Source organism: Triticum urartu, chromosome 5A (genome assembly GCF_056163025.1).
Source record: "Triticum urartu cultivar PI428250 chromosome 5A, HENAU_Tu73, whole genome shotgun sequence".
Lineage (NCBI taxonomy): Eukaryota > Viridiplantae > Streptophyta > Magnoliopsida > Poales > Poaceae > Triticum > Triticum urartu.
In genome coordinates, this window is record NC_141877.1 from 7131289 (window position 1) to 7153329 (window position 22041).

The window sequence follows — 22041 nt, forward strand, 5'->3', positions numbered from 1 at the left end:
AAGATTTTTCACATAAGCATCGCAGCCCCAAACTTTAAGAAACGACAACTTTGGTTTCTTGCCAAACCACAGTTCATAAGGCGTCGTCTCAACGGATTTTGATGGTGCCCTATTTAACGTGAATGCGGCCGTCTCTAAAGCATAACCCCAAAATGATAGCGGTAAATCTGTAAGAGACATCATAGATCGCACCATATCTAGTAAAGTACGATTACGACGTTCGGACACACCATTATGTTGTGGTGTTCCGGGTGGCGTGAGTTGTGAAACTATTCCACAGTTTTTCAAATGTACACCAAACTCGTAACTCAAATATTCTCCTCCACGATCAGATCGTAGAAACTTTATTTTCTTGTTAAGATGATTTTCAACTTCACTCTGAAATTCTTTGAACTTTTCAAATGTTTCAGATTTATGTTTCATTAAGTAGATATACCCATATCTGCTTAAGTCATCTGTGAAGCTGAGAAAATAACGATATCCGCCACGAGCCTCAATATTCATCGGACCACATACATCGGTATGTATGATTTCCAACAAATCTGTTGCTCTCTCCATAGTACCGGAGAACGGTGTTTTAGTCATCTTGCCCATGAGGCACGGTTCGCAAGTACCAAGTGATTCATAATCAAGTGGTTCCAAAAGTCCATCAGTATGGAGTTTCTTCATGCGCTTTACACCGATATGACCTAAACGATAGTGCCACAAATAAGTTGCACTTTCATTATCAACTCTGCATCTTTTGGCTTCAACATTATGAATATGTGTATTACTACTATCGAGATTCAATAAGAATAGACCACTCTTCAAGGGTGCATGACCATAAAAGATATTACTCATATAAATAGAACAACCATTATTCTCTGATTTAAATGAATAACCATCTCGCATTAAACAAGATCCAGATATAATGTTCATGCTCAACGCTGGCACCAAATAACAATTATTTAGGTCTAATATTAATCCCGAAGGTAGATGTAGAGGTAGCGTGCCGACCGCGATCACATCGACTTTGGAACCGTTTCCCACGCGCATCGTCACCTCGTCCTTTGCCAGTGCCCGCTTATTCCGTAGTCCCTGTTTCGAGTTGCAAATATTAGCAACAGAACCAGTATCAAATACCCAGGTGCTACTGCGAGCTCTAGTAAGGTACACATCAATAACATGTATATCACATATACCTTTGTTCACCTTGCCATCCTTCTTATCCGCCAAATACTTGGGGCAGTTCCACTTCCAGTGGCCAGTCTGCTTGCAGTAGAAGCACTCAGTTTCAGGCTTAGGTCCAGACTTGGGTTTCTTCTCCTGAGCAACAACTTGCTTGCTGTTCTTCTTGAAGTTCCCCTTCTTCTTCCCTTTGCCCTTTTTCTTGAAACCAGTGGTCTTGTTAACCATCAATACTTGATGCTCCTTCTTGATTTCTACCTCCGCAGCTTTCAGCATTGCGAAGAGCTCGGGAATAGTCTTGTTCATCCCTTGCATATTATAGTTCATCACGAAGCTTTTGTAGCTTGGTGGCAGTGATTGGAGAATTCTGTCAATGACGCAATCATCCGGAAGATTAACTCCCAATTGAATCAAGTGATTATTATACCCAGACATTTTGAGTATATGTTCACTGACAGAACTGTTCTCCTCCATCTTGCAGCTATAGAACTTATTGGAGACTTCATATCTCTCAATCCGGGCATTTGCTTGAAATATTAACTTCAACTCCTGGAACATCTCATATGCTCCATGACGTTCAAAACGTCGTTGAAGTCCCGATTCTAAGCCGTAAAGCATGGCACACTGAACTATCGAGTAGTCATCAGCTTTGCTCTGCCAGACGTTCATAACATCTGGTGTTGCTCCAGCAGCAGGCCTGGCACCCAGCGGTGCTTCCAGGACGTAATTCTTCTGAGCAGCAATGAGGATAATCCTCAAGTTACGGACCCAGTCCGTATAATTGCTACCATCATCTTTCAACTTTGCTTTCTCAAGGAACGCATTAAAATTCAACGGAACAACAGCACGAGCCATCTATCTACAATCAACATAAACAAGCAAGATACTATCAGGTACTAAGTTCATGATAAGTTTAAGTTCAATTAATCAAATTACTTAAGAACTCCCACTTAGATAGACATCCCTCTAATATTCTAAGTGATTACGTGATCCAAATCAACTAAACCATAACCGATCATCACGTGAGATGGAGTAGTTTTCAATGGTGAACATCGTTATGTTGATCATATCTACTATATGATTCACGCTCGACCTTTCGGTCTCCGTGTTCCGAGGCCATATCTGCATATGCTAGGCTCGTCAAGTTTAACCTGAGTATTCTGCGTGTGCAAAACTGGCTTGCACCCGTTGTAGATGGACGTAGAGCTTATCACACCCGATCATCACGTGGTGTCTGGGCACGACAAACTTTGGCAACGGTGCATACTCAGGGAGAACACTTCTTGATAATTTAGTGAGAGATCATCTTATAATGCTACCGTCAATCAAAGCAAGATAAGATGCATAAAAAGATAAAGATCACATGCAATCAATATAAGTGATATGATATGGCCATCATCATCTTGTGCTTGTGATCTCCATCTCCGAAGCACCGTCATGACCACCATCGTCACCGGCGCGACACCTTGATCTCCATCGTAGCATCGTTGTCGTCTCGCCAATCTTATGCTTCCACGACTATCACTACCGTTTAGTAATAAACTAAAGCATTACATCGCGATTGCATTGCATACAATAAAGCGACAACCATATGGCTCCTGTCAGTTGCCGATAACTCGGTTACAAAACATGATCATCTCATACAATAAAAATCATGCCTTGACCATATCACATCACAACATGCCCTGCAAAAACAAGTTAGACGTCCTCTACTTTGTTGTTGCAAGTTTTACGTGGCTGCTACGGGCTTTAAGCAAGAACCAATCTCACCTACGCATCAAAACCACAACGATAGTTTGTCAAATAGACTCCGTTTTAACCTTCGCAAGGACCGGGCGTAGCCATACTTGGTTCAACTAAAGTTGGAGAGACAGTCGCCCGCAAGCCATCTATGTGCAAAGCACGTCGAGGGAACCGGTCTCGCGTAAGCGTACGCGTAAGGTTGGTCCGGGTCGTCTCGTCCAACAATACCGCCGAACCAAAGTATGACATGCTGGTAGGCAGTATGACTTGTATCGTCCACAACTCACTTGTGTTCTACTCGTGCATATAACATCAACATAAATAACCTAGGCTCGGATGCCACTGTTGGGGAACGTAGTAATTTCAAAAAATTTCCTACGCACACGCAAGATCATGTGATGCATAGCAACAAGACGGGGGAGTGTTGTCTACGTACCCAACGCAGACCGACTGCGGAAGCACTGACACGACGTAGAGGAAGTATTCGTACGTCTTCACGATCCAACCGATCAAGCACCGAAACTACGGCACCTCCGAGTTCGAGCACACGTTCAGCTCGATGACGATCCCCGGACTCCGATCCAGCAAAGTGTCGGGGAAGAGTTCCGTCAGCATGACGGCGTGGTGACGATCTTGATGAACTACAGCAGCAGGGCTTCGCCTAAACTCCGCTACAGTATTATCGAGGAATATGGTGGCAGGGGGAACCGCACACGGCTAAGGAATAGATCACGTGGATCAACTTGTGTGTTTAGAGGTGCCCCCTGCCTCCGTATATAAAGGAGCCAAGGGGGAGAGGTGCGCCGGCCAGGAGGAGGGCGCAGGAGGAGTCCTACTCCTTCCGGGAGTAGGACTCCCCCCCCCCAATCCTATTCCAACTAGGATTCCCCGAGGGGGAAAAAGGAAGAGGGGGGCCGGCCACCTTCTCCTAGTCCTAATAGGACTAGGGGAGGGGGGAGGTGCGCAGCCACCTTGGGCTGCCCCTTTCTCCTTTTTCACTAAGGCCCATTAAGGCCCATATGGTTCCCGGGGGGTTCCGGTAACCTCCCGGTACTCCGGTAAAATCCCGATTTCACCCGGAACACTTCCGATATCCAAACATAGGTTTCCAATATATCAATCTTTACGTCTCGACCATTTCGAGACTCCTCGTCATGTCCGTGATCACATCCGGGACTCCGAACAACCTTCGGTACATCAAAATGCATAAACTCATAATATAACTGTCATCGTAACCTTAAGCGTGCGGACCCTACGGGTTCGAGAACAATGTAGACATGACCGAGACACGTCTCCGGTCAATAACCAATAGCGGGACCTGGATGCCCATATTGGCTCGTACATATTCTACGAAGATCTTTATCGGTCAGACCGCATAACAACATACGTTGTTCCCTTTTGTCATCGGTATGTTACTTGCCCGAGATTCGATCGTCGGTATCCAATACCTAGTTCAATCTCGTTACCGGTAAGTCTCTTTACTCGTTCCGTAATACATCATCTCACAACTAACATATTAGTTGTAATGCTTGCAAGGCTTATGTGATGTGCATTACCGAGAGGGCCCAGAGATACCTCTCCGACAATCGGAGTGACAAAACCTAATCTCGAAATACGCCAACCCAACATGTACCATTGGAGACACCTGTAGTACTCCTTTATAATCACCCAGTTACGTTGTGATGTTTGGTAGTACCCAAAGTGTTCCTCTGGTAAACGGGAGTTGCATAATCTCATAGTTATAGGAACATGTATAAGTCATGAAGAAAGCAATAGCAACATACTAAACGATCGGGTGCTAAGCTAATGGAATGGGTCATGTCAATCAGATCATTCAACTAATGATGTGACCTCGTTAATCAAATAACAATTCATTGTTCATGGTTAGGAAACATAACCATCTTTGATTAACGAGCTAGTCATGTAGAGGCATACTAGTGACACTTTGCTTGTCTATGTATTCACACATGTATTATGTTTCCGGTTAATACAATTCTAGCATGAATAATAAACATTTATCATGATTATAAGGAAATAAATAATAACTTTATTATTGCCTCTAGGGCATATTTCCTTCATTTTATCCATCTATCATGAATGTTAAGATTGCTATCGTAGAGCATGCCATGGGTTCGAATGCAAACTTGAAAAAGATGGGAGAAGCAATGCTTGATAAGTTTGATAAATATTTTGATAGCAATGGTGAAGGTGAGGGAAATGAAAACAATGGGAAAAACAAAAAAAGGAAAAAGAACAATGTCATGGTCATTGCCACCATTCTTGATCCTAGGTTTAAGATGAAACTTGTTGATTACTGTTTTAAGAAAATGTATGGTAAAGAGAAGGGCAGTAGTGAGGCCGAGGAAATCAAATCTGAATTCTTTGATCTCTATGCAACTTATGAGATGAAAAATCGTGAGGCTGGCAACAATAATGAACAGAGTTCAGTATCTAGTAGGCAAACAAGTACATCTATGTCTTCATTGTCAAGTGGGTTTCAGTCCTTCCTAGAGGAGACAAATTCAGAGCCATCTAAATCTGAATTGACTAGTTACCTTGAAGACAAAACCCATCCAATTCTGGATCCAAATTTCAGAGTAGTTGAATGGTGGATGTTGAATGCTCATAGATATCCTATCATGGCAAAGATGGCAAAGAAGTTCTTGACTATACCAGCAACTAGTGTCTCATCGGAGTCAACATTCTCTACGAGCGGCAGAATTCTCGATGACTATCGTAGCTCTCTCATCCCAAATATGGTTGAGGCACTTGTGTGTGCTTCTAGCTACATTAAAGGATGAAAAGAACACCAGCTTAAGACTACAACTACAGTGGTAATATTTCTTGTTCTCTACTGTGTATTATCTTCTTGTAACCTTAGACTCTTGCTAAATGTTAACTCAAATTGCATATTTGCACTTACCTTTGTAGGAAGATGGCAATGATGACGATGTCGAGTTCATTCCATTTCCTGAAGATACGACAGAAAGCAATTAGTAGGCCTCCCATATTCTTATTGAGTGTGATTGTATTGCTGTAGCATTGTACTATTGTTTATTTGCTTGCATCATAACTAGTGAATTTTCTCTATGTCTATGTAGGAAGATGAAATTGATGAACTGATGAGCAACTTATGTGAGGAGCAGGAACTACTTTGCACTTGCTCAGCTAGAAGCTATCATTTTATTTCGGTCATTGTTAGTTGTGTAAAACCTTATGTTGATGAAGTGTCGTGCTGAAGTGGCGAAGTAGTTAATATAGTATGTACTACTAGTCTGCTGATCGAACTTGATCCAATGTTGAGCGCTTAAGCCATGTTCAACTTTGTCTTTTGAAATCCTGGACTTGTCTTTGTCAATGGCCCTAAGTATGAACCATAATGGTGGTCTGACTTATGATGGTGTCACTCTATGTTGTTGTTCAAATGTTATTTAATTGTGTCATTGTGTGTTGCTGGCTTGCTGCTAGCTAATGGTTGCCGCATTATGTGCTACTATTTGGAAAGAATAAATTTGGCAAAGGTTGATGGCTGATGCATGATTACTTTGCTAGCTTCTACCTTGTTTACAAATGTAACAAGCACTCGTGAGCGCTCACGAGCTTAACGAGTATTTAACGAACCGAACCGATCACGAGTTTGAGCTCGTTAAAGTTAACGAGCTTAACGATCACGAGCTTAACGATCGCGAGCTTAACAATCACGAGCTTAACGAGTCGAGTAGCTCGTTAGTCCAGCCCTAGACGGCACACCAACCTTTTCATTGCTACTGTATAAAAATTGTATAACGGTGTATAAATATAAAGAAATAAAATACGCAATAATAGTAATGGTGTGGGGAAAAAATAGGCACCACTGCTATTTAGCAGTAGCGCGAATCCAGTCCCATGCTACTGCTAACACCAGTACCAGTAGCGTGGGGTCAGACCCGCACTACTACTAACAATTAGTTGTAGCGTTCTAACAGTAGCATGGCCCCCAGGCTACTGCTAGCCCTTAACCCCACGCTACTGCTAGGGATTTCCCTAGTAGTGAAATAATCCAGATGGTGTTACTAGCTCGTTTAATGAGTACACTCTATCGGCTAGCCCTAAATTTTTCAGCCATGCATCTAATTACCCACAAGTACCAATTGAAATTAATTTACATGCTTCAACTTATTATTATACTAGTAACATACACCATGTGTATGTAACTCTCATGCATCGGCAAACCCACAAATCTATATGCCGATGAACAACATGATGTGTTCGGTTGATTAATTTGAAACACCACATCTTAATTAGAATTTCCAAAGCCATCCAAGAAAGTGTTTCACCCATTTATCCGTCGGCAACTAATTTGCAATATGTGAATCCAAACATGCCGATGGGTGGGAGAATTGGCCAAGCTACTACTATTTATACGGCCAATTACCCTCAACCATCATATGCTATACATCATGTTAGTAATTTTTCGTCACCTTACGCTACTGTTGACATTCATAATTTGGCTCCACACCTTCGTAAATATAGCCGAATGGGTGAAAATTTTACAATAGCCCATATGCCTTTATGTTGTTGCAATAATTTGCCTCCTTGTGTTTGGAGATTGTTGTCATAAACAGTATGAGACTAATGTGTTTACTAGTGCACACAGAGTCACAAGTCCCTAAAGTCATGTGGAGTTTGGTACAAACTCTGAAGATAATCTCTTGCGAGGCAGCGAAGATTATCACTGAAGATTATGCCTGTCGAAAGTGACCCCCCCCCCCCCACACACACACACACACAATTGCTGACGTGAAGCAATTGGTTCGGTTTCTGTCTGAAGAAATTGACTGCAGCCGAGAAAACGAAGCAAAAACATAGCATTTATTTTGTTGTTCTTCTTTCTTTTTCTTGAGTCATAGGACAACCGTATTATTATTAAGAGGGGTATAGTGTTCAAAGCTTACAGTTATCTGATGCTAAACCCGAATCCTGTGTGAGATGAGAGAAATCTCTTTGTGTTCGGAATACATACTGTTAAATTGTGATCCAAATTATACCGTGTTGGACTAGACGTAGTACAACCGGTGTGGGCCTTTGCGTTGACGTCGACGCGTACGAGTACAAAGCACATGAGAGGACAAAGCACATTGATGTCAGATTTCATTATATTCGAGATGTTGTTGCTGAAGGCGATTTGAAGGTATGCAAGATAAGTACTCATGATAATCCAGCTGATATGATGACAAAGCCAGTTCCGACCAATAAGTTTAAGCTTTGCTCACGCTTAGTTGGTATTTCTCACTAGTCCTATGGACTTTGACGCACAAGGTGTTTATGATGATTTGGATGGAGTTATCTACTTTCTTCGACTACTGAAGGGAATTTGGATCAAGGTGGAGATTGTTAAATTGTGATCCAAATTATACCGTGTTGGACTAGACGTAGTACAACCGGTGTGGGCCTTTGCGTTGACGTCGACGCGTACGAGTACAACTCGTTTACTTGTCCTCCAAGGACTCTCATGTATTGCCCTCTTATATACCCCATGTAGTCGCACCTCAGACGGCCTGTCGTCTCGTGCTTGTAATACTCCTCCTCATAGTGATTGCGCCTTCGTGCGTCCATGGTTTTCTCCCGCAAGGGTTTCCATATAAAAATCTGTGTCTATCGTGTCTCGTTTATTCTCGTTATTATCTAACAAGTGGTATATAGAGCTGAGGTTGCAGATACGAGGTTTGAGACGAGAGTTAGGGTTTTATCTGTGCGCGCCGCCGTGGTGCGATCTGTCCGACCAGGGATATGTCAATTCGAAGGCAGATCGATTTGTGCTGCAGCCGTAGTAAAAAACCGAGACCGAGAGGAACTCTGGAGTAGGTCTACTGTGGATTAATTCCTGTCGAGACCGCTAGCTACCCTCGTGTGCATACGCGTCCACGCGTGCTCTGCAGGTGGATCAAGTCCCGAGGCAATTTGTTTTGCTGCTGCTACTCGGCGCGTGAGCATTGATCCGTTCAAGTACTGTTTCAACTAGTACTCCGCACGCACTAGTACGTGACGAAGCTAGTACTAATTGAGTACTAGATCATCAATTGCTACAGCCACCGAAAGTTTCCAGGTGTTATTTTTTCAACTCCGTTGCTCCGCATTAATTAATTCTATCCAGAACTTTTTCTACCGGCTTGTACTACTTTGTGAACACAGATTCAATCTACTCATGGCATCCATGAAGTATGATTTTCCGCTGCTGGACCGTGATGCGGGCATTGTTGGCACAGGCTGACTATGATGTAGCACTGGATAGTTTTGGGAAGAACCGAATTGAGGACTGGACTGCTGAGGAAAAAAGAATTGATTGTAAGGCTTTGTCACAAATTCAACTTCATTTGCATAATAATATTTTGCAGGAAGTTTTGAGCGAGAAAACTGCCGCCGCTCTATGGTTAAAGCTGGAAGGGATTTGCATGACTAAAGATCTCACCAGCAAGATGCATCTGAAGCAAAAATTATTCCTGCACAGGTTACCCGAGGGAGGTAATTTTTTGAATCATATTTCGGAATTTAAAGAGATCATATCTGATCTAGCTGCAATGGAGGTTAAGTATGAAGAGGAAGATACTGCTTTAATGTTACTTTGTTCACTGCCAAGTTCTTATACCAATTTTAGAGACACCATATTATACAGTCGTGATACTCTCACACTTAATGAAGTTTATGAAGCTTTGAATTCTAAGGAGAAGATGAAACTAATGGTGCCTCATGATGGTTCAAGTTCATCCCAAGCAGAGGGATTATCTGTCCGTGGCAGGACAAAGGAAAAGAACTCACATAATGGAAACAGAGGCAAAAGTAAGAACGGCTACAGGGGCCGGTCGCAATCCAGAGACAAGAAGTATTGCAGGTATTGCAAGAGAGACGGGCATGGCATCTCAGAGTGTTTCAAGTTGCAGAACAAGGAAAAGAGGAAAGGTAACAAACAAGGTGAAAATCCTGCTAACGTTGCTCGTGATGATAGTTCCGATGATGCTCTTGTCGTTATTGCTGGATGTGCTGAGACCAATAATGAGTGGGTACTTGATACTGCATGCACTTTTCATATGTGTCCACATAGAGATTGGTTTAATACTTTTGATTCCACTACTTCTGCTGGTTCCGTTTTGGGTTTTGATAATTCACCATGCAAGATTGAAGGCATAGGTTCTATTCGAATCAAGATGTTTGATGGCATAATCAGAACTTTGACAGATGTTCGGTATATTCCAAAGATGAAGAGAAATCTTATCTCTGTTAGTGCCCTTGATGCAAAGGGGTACAAGTATTCAGGTGGAGATAGTGTTTTGAAGGTCACCAAAGGCTCCCTTATTGTGATGAAAGGTGACTTAAGTTCGACCAATGGTCTTTATTACCTTCGAGGTTCTACCGTTTCAGGTAACGCTACTCCGGTTGTTTCAAAAAATTCTGATTGTGATGCTGCTAACCTTTGGCATATGCGTCTTGGACATATGAGTGAACTTGGTTTGGCAGAGTTAAATAAGAGAGGTCTTCTTGATGGATATGAACCTGGTAAACTGAAATTTTGTGAGCATTGTATCTTCGGCAAACACAAGAGGGTGAAGTTCAATACTTCGACCCATACTACTGAAGGTATTCTTGATTATGTGCATTCTGATTTATGGGGACCATCTCGCAGAAAGTCACTAGGTGGTGCTAGTTACATGCTGACTATTATTGATGATTATTTGAGAAAAGTTTGGCCTTATTTCTTGAAGCATAAATATGAAGCATTCTCAGCTTTTAAGGAGTGGAAGATTATGATTGAAAGGCAGACTGAAAAGAAGGTAAAAATACTTCGCACTGATAATGGTATGGAATTCTGTTCTAAGCAATTTAAGAACTATTGCAAGTCTGAAGGCATTGTCAGACACTACACCGTTCCTTATACTCCTCGACAAAACGGTGTTGCTGAGCGTATGAACAGGACCATTATTTCCAGAGCCCGTTGCATGTTGTCCAATGCAGGTTTGCATAGGCGTTTTTGGGCTGAGGCCGCTTCCACTGCTTGTTATCTCATTAACCGTTCACCATCTATTGCTCTTAATAAGAAAACTCCAATTGAGGTATGGTCTGGTTCACCTGCTGATTATTCACAGTTGAGAGTTTTTGGTTGCACTGCTTATGCTCATGTTGATAATGGAAAATTAGAGCCTCGGGCTGTTAAGTGCATCTTTCTTGGTTATAAGTCTGGTGTTAAAGGTTTTAAATTATGGAATCCTGAAACCCAGAAGGTTGTTATTAGCAGAAATGTTATCTTTAATGAATCTGCTATGTTACATGATGTTTCATCTACTAATGTTCCCGTTGAGAGTGAACAGCAGCCTACTATTTAGCAGCCTACTGTTCAGGTGGAGCATGTTATTGATTCAGGTGTTTCATCTGGTAATGAAATTGTTGATGCACATGATGAACCCGCCGTTAATGATGATCATGTCACTCCCACTCCAAATCAGTCTATTGTTCCACCCAGTTGGAATCTTGCACGTGACAGAGTTAGACGGGGTATTAATAAACCTGACAGGTTAATTGAAGAGTGCAATATTGTTTCTTTTGCTTTATCTGTTGCATAAGAAATTGAAGGTAATTCTGAGCCTTCTTCATATTCCGAGGCTATTATTTCTGGTGATAGTAATAAGTGGATGACCGCTATGCATGATGAGATGGAATCACTTGAAAAGAATGGCACTTGGGATTTAGTAAAATTACCTAGGGAGAAGAAACCTATTCGTTGCAAGTGGGTTTTCAAGAGGAAAGAAGGTGTTTCTCCTAATGATGAGACAAGATATAAAGCAAGGTTAGTTGCTAAAGGTTACAGTCAGATTTCAGGTATTGACTATAACAAAGTCTTTTCTCCTGTTGTGAAGCATAGCTCTATTCGCACTTTACTCAGTATTGTTGCCATGCATGATCTTGAGCTTGAACAATTGGATGTTAAAACTGCATTCTTACATGGAGAATTAGAAGAGGATATTTATATGGAACAACCTGAAGGTTTTGTTATTCCTGGAAAAGAAAAACTTGTCTGTAAGTTAAAGAAATCTCTGTATGGATTGAAGCAATTCCCTAGATAGTGGTACAAGAGATTTGACACCTTTATGCTCTCTCAAGGTTTCAAAAGGTCTAATTATGATAGTTGTGTTTATTTGAAAACTTTCAATGGTTCAACTATTTATTTGCTCCTTTATGTTGATGATATGCTTATTGCTGCAAAGAGTATGTCAGATATTGATGAACTAAAGAAGCAATTGAGTAATGAATTTGAGACGAAGGATTTGGGTGCAGCAAAGAAAATACTTGGCATGGAAATATCCAGAGATAGACCGTTTGGAAAAGTGTATCTAAGTCAGAAGGGATATATTGATAAAGTTCTTTGTCGTTTTAATATGCATAATGCCAAGCCAGTAAGTACTCCGTTAGCCGCACACTTCAAATTATCATCAGCTTTATGTCCTAAGTCAGATGCAGATATTGAGTACATGTCTAGAGTTCCCTATTCGAGTGCAGTTGGTTCACTTATGTATGCCATGGTTTGTTCTCGTCCGGATTTATCATATGCATTGAGTGTTGTCAGTAGATACATGGCTAATCCTGGAAAAGAGCATTGGAAAGCAGTTCAGTGGATTTTCAGATACCTGCGAGGTACTTCTAATGCTTATTTACAGTTCGGGAAAACTAGAGATGGACTTGTTGGTTTTGTTGATTCTGATTTTGCTGGTGATTTGGATAAGAGAATATCACTCACAGGTTATGTTTTCACCATTGGTGGTTGTGCTGTGAGTTGGAGAGCAACTTTGCAGTCTATTGTGGCTTGTTCCACTACTGATGCCGAGTATATGGCTATTTCTGAGGCATGCAAAGAAGCTATCTGGTTGAGAGGTTTGTATTCTGAGCTTTGTGGAGATTCATCTTGCCCTACCGTATTTTCTGATAGTCAAAGTGCCATATATCTTACAAAGAATCCAATGTATCATGAGAGGACAAAGCACATTGATGTCAGATTTCATTATATTCGAGATGTTGTTGCTGAAGGCGATTTGAAGGTATGCAAGATAAGTACTCATGATAATCCAGCTGATATGATGACAAAGCCAGTTCCGACCAATAAGTTTAAGCTTTGCTCACGCTTAGTTGGTATTTCTCACTAGTCCTATGGACTTTGACGCACAAGGTGTTTATGATGATTTGGATGGAGTTATCTACTTTCTTCGACTACTGAAGGGAATTTGGATCAAGGTGGAGATTGTTAAATTGTGATCCAAATTATACCGTGTTGGACTAGACGTAGTACAACCGGTGTGGGCCTTTGCGTTGACGTCGACGCGTACGAGTACAACTCGTTTACTTGTCCTCCAAGGACTCTCATGTATTGCCCTCTTATATACCCCATGTAGTCGCACCTCAGACGGCCTGTCGTCTCGTGCTTGTAATACCCCTCCTCATAGTGATTGCGCCTTCGTGCGTCCGTGGTTTTCTCCCGCAAGGGTTTCCACGTAAAAATCTGTGTCTCTCGTGTCTCATTTATTCTCGTTATTATCTAACACATACTAGTCAGCAAGAGATGAAGTTCTTCGGTACGAGAGATTCGATTCGGACCGAGGAGTTAGCATTTCTCTTCACTAAATAAGCGCACTAGATTTCGGATGTATACAAAAAATGTAAATTGTGTGTGGAAGAAAGTGAAAACCAAAGAAAACTAATGAAGACCAGGAAAGAAAAGAAAAAAGAAAAAAACCAAAAACATGAAGAAAAACCGATGCATAGCAGTAGAAGACAGTGAAAACCAAAAAAAATCTAATTAAAACTGAGAAAACAACAAAGAAAATGTAGGGGAAACAAAAAAACAAAAAGGAAACAAAAGAAAAAAACGCAAAAAACAGTACAAAAAATATGCAATCCAATACAACGCATTGTAAATCAGTGCCTTGTAGCAGTCCGGTAAAGCTTCAGGCGAGACCAGGCTACATCTCGCTGTAAGCGAGATATAGCCATGGCAGAGGAGGAGTAGAGCAGCGCCGACTACAAGATTGGGACCTCTATATGGGCTGAGCACACTCGAGCCCAGTTGTGCCGCTTCGGACCGGGCTGAAACTGGCTTGGCTCAATGGCCCAAACCAGCCCAAAGATGGCTCGGCTTGGGGTTTTTCCTTCTCAGACCAACCAAAGCCTCGGTCGATCTGTCCTGTTCTTTGTTAAGTATTCCATCTGTTAAACAGTTAACCTATTTTTGTGACATTTATTCGATTACACAAACCTATGAACTTTGCCATTTCTCAGACATATAAATAACCTGCTCACACACCCATCAGGCTAAGACAGGACAGCACCTCGGCACTATATAAACTACAAATAAGGACAGGCTCTCTCCCTCTGAGGGGTCTCAAGAAGGTCTATATAAACCTCTCTGCAGTCATTATAGCAGAACAGAGAATCTCACAAGGGGTTGCTACTTTGGCACTATATACATTACAAATAAAGATGTTATTTCTTCTAATATATCTAGAGACTACAGTACATATATGTGGTCATAGCTAAGTATCCATCACACTACGCCCACCATAGAAACAACATCCAGTAGCCTGGCATCCCTCTTCTGTCAGCCACTTCCAGAGTCTGCACGACGTGTAACAAATAATAACACAACGTGAGTGTCTTTTGCATGCAAGCAATATCTAATCCACATTCTTTGCAAAATGTCACACAACTCGAAGTTAGCGCCCATCCACAAACCTACAAGCACAAACATACATCTCTTGTTCCAAAAAAAAAAACTAAAAATTTCAAGTCTACAAATGGAAGATCAATGCTTTGCTAAAAGAAACATGGATGAAGTCTGTTTTCTACAATGTACTTGCTGCACACCACCTATTAACCAAAACGATAAACTCCCAAAATATCAGCATACTTTATGGTGTGGTATGATTATTTTAAAGATATAATCATATAATTATTGTAAGAGTGTATTGCACAATGCATACAACTATATGATCTTACATACTTAACACTAGCATTATGTCTGGATAATTATTATCTACAAAAAATGGAATATACATACTTGAGAATTGAACTAATAATCTGGATACTAAATTGTAGACGGGGCTAGTTAAAAGAGGAGATGTGTACCTAGCTTGTAATAACTTCTCCAAGTTTTGATAATTTTGCACTCAACTCTACGGTGCTTCGTTCTTCTTTGAGTGTGTGAAACACCCCAACCTATGGAGTTAGCGAAACAAATCTCTTAGTACTAGCATCTTGCTAATAATACTTCGGTACAGAGGAATGGATGGTGGTGGTCAAGCAAACTGCCGTTATAATATAGAAATGAACTTACAGAAATATGAACTTCAGCAAGGCCCTTGCATGTGCTCATCAGCATATTCTCCAACTGATAATTACAGAGAAAAAACATTGCACTCAAGACCGTGAAGCTACCAACTATCACACAAATGTAATTTATTTTCAACTCACTAACCTAACAAAATCTCTAATACACCCACCTCAATTGTGGTAGAAACAGGTTTTCCATTGATAGATTCAATAACATCACCTTTTTGAATTCCGAATATCTCAGCATTAGATCCTTTCGACACCTAGGGTTCAATTGCCAAATAGTTATACCATATACACATGGGAAAAAGAGCACCTTCAGGAAGCCATTACATACCTCTTGAACAATAAGACCATGATCAATGTTATACATACGCCATAACATGTCAACATGAGCAGGCTCTAGATGCTTGATGGCCTCAAACATCATCCCAAGATGGGGCCGAGCGATGTACCTGCACCAAATCAGACACCATTTAACATATTTCGAGCCAGGTATACAGGAGTAAGTAACCCTTCCACGATAAGCAATCTTTGGTGGAATTCAACTTCTATCTAACATGTTAAAAAAACGGTAACAAACTATTTTGATTCAAATAAAGTTCAAAAAGACCCTAAGGGGACAACAAAGCCTTTGGATCATTCACAGTAGTTGAAAAATGCTAAAAGACGGTTTTTCATGATATTACGTAAAGTAAAACATCATATTTCAATATGATCGAGAACAACTAAGTACCACAAAAAAAAACATTTGAATATCTCCTAGGTTTCAGGAAAATTGTCCATTAAGAGAAAACCATAAACATAGTTTTTCATTTAACTTCACTCTACAATTTGGCTAAAGACATGCGAAGCAGAATTATAAAGTCTTATCAGTTCCTTCTTATAAATAGTTGTCATCATGAACCATTTTGTAGTCTCGTTGTGGTCCCACTTGTTTATTTCTAGTTCTTGATTTGCTTATAAATAATTATTATTGCAGCCACTTGTTCAGACATACGACTATGTACATATACATAAAAAACGGCACTGACAGGACGTGGAGTTTCTACACCCAGGAGCAAATGCTCCTGGTGTGAACAGTAAAATCAAATAAACTAAAAAACAATTCAAAAAATTCTGAATTTTTTTTGTGCCATACTTTCACAAATGTTTGTTGTGCCTGCAAAATTTCATCGCAAAATCACATTGGTCGTAGACGTGGTAAAAAAAACAAAATCGATGCTCTGAAAATGTTACTTACAAAAGCATTTTGGAGCTCTGATTTTGTTTTTTTGGCACGCCTTCCACCAATGTGGTTTCGCAATGAAATTTTGCGTGCACAACAAACATTTGTGAAAGTATGTCACAAAATAATTTCAGAATCTTTTGAACATTTTTTCTATTTTTTTTATTTTACTATTCTTACCAGGAGCATTTGCTCCTGGGCGTAGAAAGGTACTTCCGCACTGATCACATTTGCTCTGAGAATCTTAACGTAATTTATGGTCATTAAATTGCGCTGTTAAAAATATCGGCCAGTTAATCTCGGCATATCAGACAGTTAATCATGTCTTGGCCACCTGCCGATACAAAACCACCTATTCACGCAATTAACTGGGTGAATCGATTTACTTGTCTGATAAGCTGATTAATTGATTGTCAGACCGAATTATAGGTCGGGCCAATTAAGTGCCTGGGCAATTTTGGCCCAAATTTAGCCCGTTCCCTCCCTTTTCCCAAAGCCTACCGCACATGAGGTTAACCCGTTCGCTCCCTTCTCCCGCTCGTGGAGTAGTAGCCACAGCTCGCGCACTGAGCTGCCGCCGGCGCCCCGCCGGCGTCATCCCCTCCCCGAACAGCGGCCGTACGAGTGCAGCAAGTGCTCCAACATGGAAAAGAAATTCAGATGCAGCCTAGGATATACCCTAGTTAACCTACCTATAAATTCAGTTAATAGGCTGATAAGCCAATTAATCCCTACTCAACAACCCAATCGATATGCTACCAATTACTGAACATTGTTAAATTGCATAAAAGTGAGCAAATAGATAGCTTCAAAAAAATAATTTGACTTCTAACAAAAAGTAAGAAGAAAAAATATGAGAGAACACATTAGCTTAGCATCACCAAATAATCATATAGATGCTATCACAGAGCTGAGAGGAAAAACGCACCGATATTTCTTCCATGAATCCAAACAATTGAGCAAAATGGAAGAAGGTATAAAAGACCCAAATCTCTTAGGGAGGTTGACCATTCCGACAACTTTTTCCTTCAAGTCAATGACTAGGCCCCCATTGTCATACTACAACAATTCATATTGACAAAACATGAGAATTTACAGTAATAAGAAATATGTTACAAAACAAATGACATAGAAAAACTCAAAGTTGTAACAAATGCATTACCCCATTATCATCACCATGGCCATCTGGAGAACGGAAGTGTACATTGTGATACCGCTGATACATGTTTGGATTCTGATATTCTGCCCTAGCATATGTTATCCTTAGATTCAAGGAATTGTCTCTTCCGAGCCGAAAAATGTCTTCGGCAAATTTTACATCTTCTTCACGAAAAGATGGTAACTTGATAGGTTGATCCACCTCAACATTCAAGAAAGCGATATCGTAATGGGGCTGGTAGTAGACCAGATCACCCTTTGCACAGGTGCCATTTAGCAAATGAACAGTGACCTGAAAAGAAATTTCCGGAAAACATTGTATTAGAGATTTGAAAATATGATGTATCGAAGGCCAATATAGCACCCCCCAAAAGAAACATGACCTTTGCACTGGTGGAATCTAACAAAGGAACATTGACCTAAAAAAGATGCAGAACAGATTATATAAGATTTTTGAACAATGCTTAGTAAGCAAACACATGTGCCGTTTCCATATTGTTATTATTAGGAAAGGCCAATAGTAGCACACACACAAAAAGCAAGAGAATTGCAACTAGTTAGATTTACACCAAAGATTTATATAGTTATTTATTTGGGGGTGGAAGTGGCTGGGCAGGAAAAGAATGATACAAGGGTAGAATTTTTTTAGAAGGAACACTACAATTAACTCACATCAGCATGTGGAGCATACTCTTCACCGCCTGACCAGCCGCTGTCAGGAGAATCCTTTGTGCGAATCAGCCACACAGTTGTCAAAACAAGGCCGGTTTTCTTCTCCTCGTCCCAATCGACCCAGAAGCCCGAGCACCGTCTCAGCGGTTCACCATCTGTGTGTGATTCAAGCACGGTCGATACACACATTAAGTTCATGGATCGATCAAATCCAAAACAGAGAGGGTGCATATACACATACTACATACCAAGAGAGGATGAAACCCCTAGAAGGAATTTGGCAGCAGAGAGCACGGCCTTGCTTCCAGATTCACTGACGGCGAAGAGCTCGGCGGTGTGAAACCGGGTCGGGGGTTTGAAGTAATCGAGCGTAGGGATTTTCACAGGCGGGGGAGCTATACATTGATCGAGAGTAACAATTAATTAATTAATTAAACAGTTGCGTTTACATCTTGAGTAAACTGAATGATGAAAAAATCAAGAGTGAACTGATGACTCATGAAAAAATGGATGAGACGGATCTGATTCCTCGTCGCGTTTCATCTTGGCCAAGTCGGCATCGCTGATAACCCACGCGTCCGGATCTCTCCACACAATCACCTTCTTCTTCTTCTCCGGCAAGGCCAAGGGATCGTCTCGGCCGGACCTCTTCGCACCCGCCGCACTCATCTTCTTTCTTGGAACCCGATCGAGGAACCAACCGAACTAGTCTGCCAATCGCGCGACTGTGTCGTGGTGGCGGATCCTCCAATCGCGCCGCCGCCGGCTGTGACGGCCTGACGGGGATACCAGTGGGGAATTATTCGTCGAGTGTTTTGTTTTATTCGTGGAGAAGTAGGTTTATTTTTTTATTTTTGAGACAATCTCGCGAAGCCTCCTATTTCGCGACCTGCGCGATGGAGAACGCTTTTGGGCTGGCCCATGAGCAGGGCGGGCGCCTCTTTCGTTTTTGTCTTTTTGCTTCATTAAAAACTGTTCAGCATTTCAAACAAAAATTGAATTTCAAAAATCTTCACAATTTTTCAAAAAAATATCGAATTCAGAAAATGGTTTTGAATTTATAAGGAAACGTTTGTGGATTTGAAAGATGTTCATGATTTCAAAAGAACATGCGTGAACTTGTAAAAAAGGTTAATGGATCGCCAATTTGTAAAAACAATATTAAAAAATGTGAATAATGGTCATGATTTCAAAAAAATATTCATGTCAAAGAATCACAAATTCAAAAAATGTTCGTGGATTCGAATGATGCTCGTAAAAATGAAAAAGTAAATGAAAAAAAAGTAAAATAAAAATAAAAAAAGATGAGAACAAGCAGTCTAGGAAGGTTCTAGAACCTGAGGGACCTATGCTGCCTGGGCCAGGCCAATGTTGCTTAGCAAGTGAGGGGATACGGTTTGGTCGACTTTGGCCGACCTACGCGATAAATAGGACAACGTTGTTTCAGGACACCCTGATTCTTATGTGTCTAGCTCGGCATGCGGCTACACGAGTCGTGCCTGGTCCATGATGCGTGTGTGCAGTGCCCGTCTGTCGAGGTGAGGCCATGAGCCGGCACGGCACGCCCTGTGTTATCTCTACCTACTATTAAAAGGGAGTTGATAAATACTTCCTCCTTTTAGAATTACTTATCGCAGAAATGAATGTATCTAGATGTATTTTAGTTCTAGATACATTTATTTTCGAGACAAGTAGTTCCGAACGGAGGGAGTAATGGTTAGTCATCCAACTCCCCCTATGATGGCACGTCGCTATTTGCATGGTGTGTCATGCATCTCTCGTGTGCGCCTAGCCTATGGTGGGCCTGGCCCGACATGCTTATAATCGGGTCATGCCAACACGTGAGCTGCCTAGGGCCGTTCCTAGGTCGCGAGGTTGGGCATGGCTGCCGGCACATCACGAACCCATTTACTTTTTTTAGAATTTTTTTTTAGACAACCTCGCATGTTTTATTCATTGTTCATAATGTTTACAGGTAGAAAATCAAGCTCTCCTGGCTGGCCCAACCACACATGACGGCCAAACCCTAACGACAAAGCATCTCTAGCGAGATCGTGAGCATCGAAGTTCGAGCTCCTAAACTCATGAACTACTTTACATGAAATAAAAGAGTTTGCACGAAGTATTATCTCATGCACTATAGCTACATACCCAGCCGCCGAGTTCTTCTGGACATCATCTACCGCCCCCTTGCAGTCCGTTGCAATCTGAATTGAATTTTCATATAGATCCTCCGCCAGAGCTTGACCCTCCCGTACAGCTATCGCCTCCAGTGTACTTGCATCAGTGATGAACTCAAGTTTTAGAGCCGAAGCACCCAAGAATCTACCATTGTGGTCTCGGCACACCACTCCCGTTGCAGCACACTCCCCTTGCATGGACACTGCCGCGTCCACATTCATCTTTGCATGACCCTCGGGCGGGGATAACCACGTAGATTGTCCGATGCTGGCTCGCTTCGGTCCTCCTCTAACTCCTTTATCTAACATCTCCAAATCCCTTATGTAGCAGGTTATGAAAGAGTTAGTAGAAAAAGGACTGTCAAAGATCTCTTCATGTATAGCGCTCCTTCTTGCTCGCCAAACTGCCCATAGGGTCACCGCCATCCGTATAAATTCTCTCGATCGAGTGTCCTAAACATAGGACTGTCAAAGAATTTTATTTATATACACCCTCTCCCATTAACATTCCAAAAACAGACGCGCTGGTGGGCCGACCAATTTCCTTGATGTGGCGTGCCTGGCCCATCTGATCAGGCCCGGGCTGGGTCCAAATCTAGCCCGCGCCACGGTCTCTTCACAGAAACTAGTCACGTCGGCTTATCCGACCATACGAGACGATCCCTTGGCGGAGAAGAAGAGGAAGTTGGATGTGTGGAGCGAGGAGGAAGAGGTCTCGTCGCCCGATCCGTCCGTGTGGGTTCACCCTGATGATTCCTTGGCCAGACGCGACGAAGAATCAGGTCCGTCTCATCCATTTTTTTTTCCATCAGTTCATACTATATTTATTTATTTGTTTATTTATGCTCCTGCTGCCTGCCTGCCTGTAGCTCCCCGCCCTGTGAAAATCCCCACGCTCGATCGCTTCAAGCCTCCGACCCGGTTTCACATTGCCGAGCTCTTCTCCGTCCGTGAATCCGGAAGCCAGGCCGTGCTCTCCGCTGCCAAATTCCTTCTAGGGGTTTCATCCTCCCTTGGTCTGTAGTATGCGTACATATATGCAGCTTTGCTTTGCACCCTCTCTGTTTTGGATTGATTGATCCATCAACTTAATTTATGTAGTATTGTGCTTGAATCACACAGATGCTGAACCGCTCAGACGGTGCTCCGGCTTCTGGGTCGATTGGGATGCGGAGAAGAAAACCGGCCTTCTTTTGACAACTGCGCGTCTGATTCGCACAAAGGACGCTCCTTACAGCGTCTGGACAGGCGGCCAAGAGTATGCCCCTAATGCTGATGTGAGTCAAATCTAGTGTTTCTTTTCCAGCCCAGCCGCTTCCACCCCCAAATAAATAAACAATTTAATCCCCGGTGTAGATCTAACTAGCTGCAATTCAAATGTTTTTTTGTGTGCAATTGGCCCTTTATAATAACAAAATGGAGACGGCATATGCGATTTGCTCACCAAGCATTGTTCAAAAGTCTTGTATAATCTGTTCCGGAACTTTTCTTTAGGTCGCTATTCAATTGCTAGATCGCACCAGTGCAAAGGACATGTTTTTGTGCTAG

At 41.7% G+C, this 22041-nt stretch overlaps 2 protein-coding genes across 2 annotated transcripts in view; one reads left to right on the plus strand and one right to left on the minus strand.

Annotated features, from left to right (window-relative positions):
• The window catches only part of LOC147967402 (uncharacterized), a 139474-nt gene that overhangs the window by 112312 nt on the left and 5121 nt on the right, over positions 1–22041 (plus strand). Inside the window, exons 3-5 of the mRNA XM_087525277.1 lie at positions 21200–21275; positions 21363–21509; positions 21616–21770. Coding sequence (XP_087381403.1) covers positions 21200–21275; positions 21363–21509; positions 21616–21770 — 378 coding nt within the window. The remainder of the gene's footprint in view (positions 1–21199; positions 21276–21362; positions 21510–21615; positions 21771–22041) is intronic.
• Positions 15353–18982, minus strand: LOC147967409 (uncharacterized). The gene is made up of 7 exons (XM_087525278.1): positions 18837–18982; positions 18562–18710; positions 18314–18468; positions 17646–17933; positions 17412–17542; positions 15593–15710; positions 15353–15518 (listed from the first exon to the last, which is right to left on the minus strand). Exons 1-7 carry the CDS (start codon positions 18980–18982, stop codon positions 15396–15398), a joined length of 1110 nt encoding a protein of 369 aa, XP_087381404.1. The 3' UTR covers positions 15353–15395.

Excerpts from the sequence above, each read along its gene's own strand:
- LOC147967409 (XM_087525278.1), bottom strand. The coding sequence starts at position 18,982 with ATGAGTGCGGCGGGTGCGAAGAGGTCCGGCCGAGACGATCCCTTGGCC. Across the intron at positions 18,711-18,836 it reads ATGAAACGCGACGAGGAATC|AGCTCCCCCGCCTGTGAAAA; the intron begins AGATCCGTCTCA and ends CGATCAATGTAT. Across the intron at positions 15,711-17,411 it reads GATTCATGGAAGAAATATCG|GTACATCGCTCGGCCCCATC; the intron begins GTGCGTTTTTCC and ends GATTTGGTGCAG.